This window comes from Trachymyrmex cornetzi, unplaced genomic scaffold (assembly GCF_001594075.2).
Source record: "Trachymyrmex cornetzi isolate Tcor2-1 unplaced genomic scaffold, Tcor1.1 scaffold682, whole genome shotgun sequence".
Taxonomy (NCBI): domain Eukaryota; kingdom Metazoa; phylum Arthropoda; class Insecta; order Hymenoptera; family Formicidae; genus Trachymyrmex; species Trachymyrmex cornetzi.
Genome location: NW_017300006.1, coordinates 142816 through 146008, shown reverse-complemented (window position 1 = coordinate 146008; position 3193 = coordinate 142816). Strand labels below are relative to the sequence as shown.

The 3193-nt window shown below is 32.8% G+C and overlaps 1 protein-coding gene across 1 annotated transcript; it reads right to left on the bottom strand.

Annotated features, from left to right (window-relative positions):
* Positions 1-2193: 2193 nt before the first annotated feature.
* Positions 2194-2763, bottom strand: LOC108767483 (uncharacterized). The gene is made up of 2 exons (XM_018517394.1): positions 2653-2763; positions 2194-2580 (listed from the first exon to the last, which is right to left on the bottom strand). Exons 1-2 carry the CDS (start codon positions 2761-2763, stop codon positions 2194-2196), a joined length of 498 nt encoding a protein of 165 aa, XP_018372896.1.
* Between the last annotated feature and the right edge of the window lie 430 nt (positions 2764-3193).

The following is a 3193-nucleotide window of genomic DNA, read 5'->3' as shown; positions in this document are numbered from 1 at the left end:
CGTAATTACAAATCTCCTTCATCACACTGCTCTTCATTAGTCAACTCCGTATCATGTAAACTTTCGTAAAAATTTGTAAGGTCGCTTGAGTCATCTTTTTTCTCGGTTTCATTTGATTTAGAGTTTTTCTAGGTCTCTAATTTGATTCAGAAAGAAAATCCATTGACTGGTCGAACTTAAAAATGTCAAGTAAGTGGATTACTTCTTTGGGGATAGCTTTGTGCTGCCTTTTCTGAATTCGCGAATTAAGGTTAAGTGTAGATATAATGGGATCAGAAGTATTCATAGTTCTGTTAAATACATCTTCTATTGTTGCGAGACGAGAACATTTTTTTCTTTTCTCAATCAAACGAGACCGAGAAAGAAAATGACTCAAGCGGCCTTACAAATTTTTACGAAAGTTTGCATGATACGGTCATTTGACTAATGAAGAGCAGTATGATGAAGATTTATAATTATGTTTGAATAATAATTAATTAATCAATTTTCAAAAATGTTTAACTACATTCAAATTTTAAAATAAAAGAATTAAAAAATCGATATATACTACTGAATTTCACAAAAATTAGACAATTATTGTAGAAAATTGTTCGCTATTTTGAATCCGCCATTTTGAATTGTGCAATTCTGACATCAAATTCGAAATCAGCGATCCGAAGAACCGTACATGACCATAATTTTTCATAATTTTATCAAAATTCTGGAGTAAATGGATTTTTGGTCACTTATTCGAGTCTTTTGGCCTACCGTGTAGTAGTGGGAAAATAAATACATATCTTTAGTAACGAGCAAAAATGGCAAAAAGTGACAACTTGTTCTCGTCAACCATATTCATACGAACAAAACATGATAAAAAAAAATCAATTCCGAGGCCGCACAGGTCGGCACGATGGATTTGTGTTAAGTCATAATCTATTTAAATCAAAAATATTCGCGTAAATAGCTCTGCCACAGAAAATAGTGCTAATATTTAAAGTAAATAAATGTATATAGCATTATTTTATTTGTGTGTGTGTCCATTTTTAAAACAAATACGATTTTCAAACATTTAATTTATAAAGTTTATATTCATAGTTTTAATGTTTTTTATTTTAAAGATAGGTCTGAAATTATCACCTGTATTTTGTAATCAAGCGGCTATTCCTCGAAACCTGTTACCAAAACCTTATTGTACAGTTTATTTATATGTTCTCTGAGATATTCTTATGACACATGAAATATTGATTACAGTAAATTTTAAATTCGACTTTTGGCCAGTTTTCGGGTTTTCTGGCCCACTGTGCTACGGTCTGAATGTTAAGATGTTGAACTATTATCTATATTCATTTAAATGAATTAATTTCAGAAATTATAATTACGTGCCGATATGGTTGTCGGACTTTCAACGCAATATATTGATCTGAAATATTAATAATCCCCCCAAATTTCCCAAATTTAATCTTAGAAAACTGTAATAAACTTATATTATGAAAAATATTGTCTCGGCCGAGAGTCGAACCCGGATCTCTTGCATTCCATGCGAGTGTCCTAAGCCTTTAGACCAGGGTACCTATCATGAAATATGTCGGAATGGATTCCGATCGGAATTATTCCGTTTTCCCTAGAAAACACAATAGAAATCTAGGGAATAATTGAATAATTTCGATCGGAATCGATTCCGACTTGTTCTATGCACGGAGTATTAAAAAGGAGTAAAATCTCCATAGGCCGATCGCCTGAAAAGTGGACCCAGTTTCGATTGCCAATATGGCGTCAGAGACGACCCACACTTTCCGGTTTGTGACGTCAGCATCTGCGCAATGCTCGCCTTGCAGCAGACGACAATTTTTCGATCAAATAATGATTGTAGAAAATAATAAAACGCATTTGTGTAGTTTTTAATTGCCAAAACAAACTAGAATGCATCAAAAAACGGAATAATGAACTGGGTGTTAAGAATAACAGTTTATTTTATATAATAAAAATAACAGTTTATTTTATATAATAAAAATAACAGTTTATTTTATATAATAAAAATAACAATTTATTTTATATAATAAAGCATTGTAAAACTACAATTTAGATTGTTTCCTAAGTATTTTTGTTTTTTCCCGGTTTTTTTTATTTATCTCATTAAATCTAGTGCAAGCAAAATGCATTCGCATTATTAAATAAAATTTAACGATTGATACAGTTAAAACATGTTCATCAGCTTTACAACCTATTTTCGGTATATTCTACATCTTGCTCGCAATCTTGATCGTTTCTTTGAGGAGTAACGTTATCGAATAAGGACGGTATTTCTATACTTATATCATCATAACCTTCACTGATCAAATTTGCCGTATCTGCTACAAAAGATTCATGTTCAGCATTGGACTTCTTTTCTGAATAATTCTTGCCAACTATCGGAATAGCATTTTGTCTCAATTTCGGTATTATTCTTTCAGTACGATGTACTGTACCATCACTCAATAAAACATCGTTTGAACGAAAAACATCTTCGATGCTGAAATGTTCCTCACAAACAAAACTATGTTCAGTAAGTGGTCTCTTCAACTGACCTAAATTTGCAGTCCAACGATCCAACAATTTTTTGTCCTAATAATGAAATGAATAATCATAAATGTTGCACATAACCTTATAAAATGTAATGAGTATTTTCTTACGTACTTTAGGTGCTCTAAAAAGACTTTTATTCTTAATTCCATTTTCTTTGTTTTGCTTTTTCATACATTCCAGCCCATTTCGGCAATTAAAAACTATACAAACGCGTTTTCCCATTTTCTACAATTTGCTCACGGAGTTTAGACTTACAATAATGAATTTGCTGCAAGGCGAGCATTGCGCAGACGCTGAGCGGAAAGTGTGGGTTGTCTCTGACGCCATATTGGCAATCGAAATTGGGTCCACTTTTAGGCTGTGTTCATTTTCTTACGTACTTTAGGTGCTCTAAAAAGACTTTTATTCTTAATTCCATTTTCTTTGTTTTGCTTTTTCATACATTCCAGCCCATTTCGGCAATTAAAAACTATACAAACTCGTTTTCCCATTTTCTACAATTTGCTCACGGAGTTTAGACTTACAATAATGAATTTGCTGCAAGGCGAGCATTGCGCAGACGCTGACGTCACAAAGCGGAAAGTGTGGGTTGTCTCTGACGCCATATTGGCAATCGAAACTGGGACCACTTTTAGAAGCGGAGATTTTACTC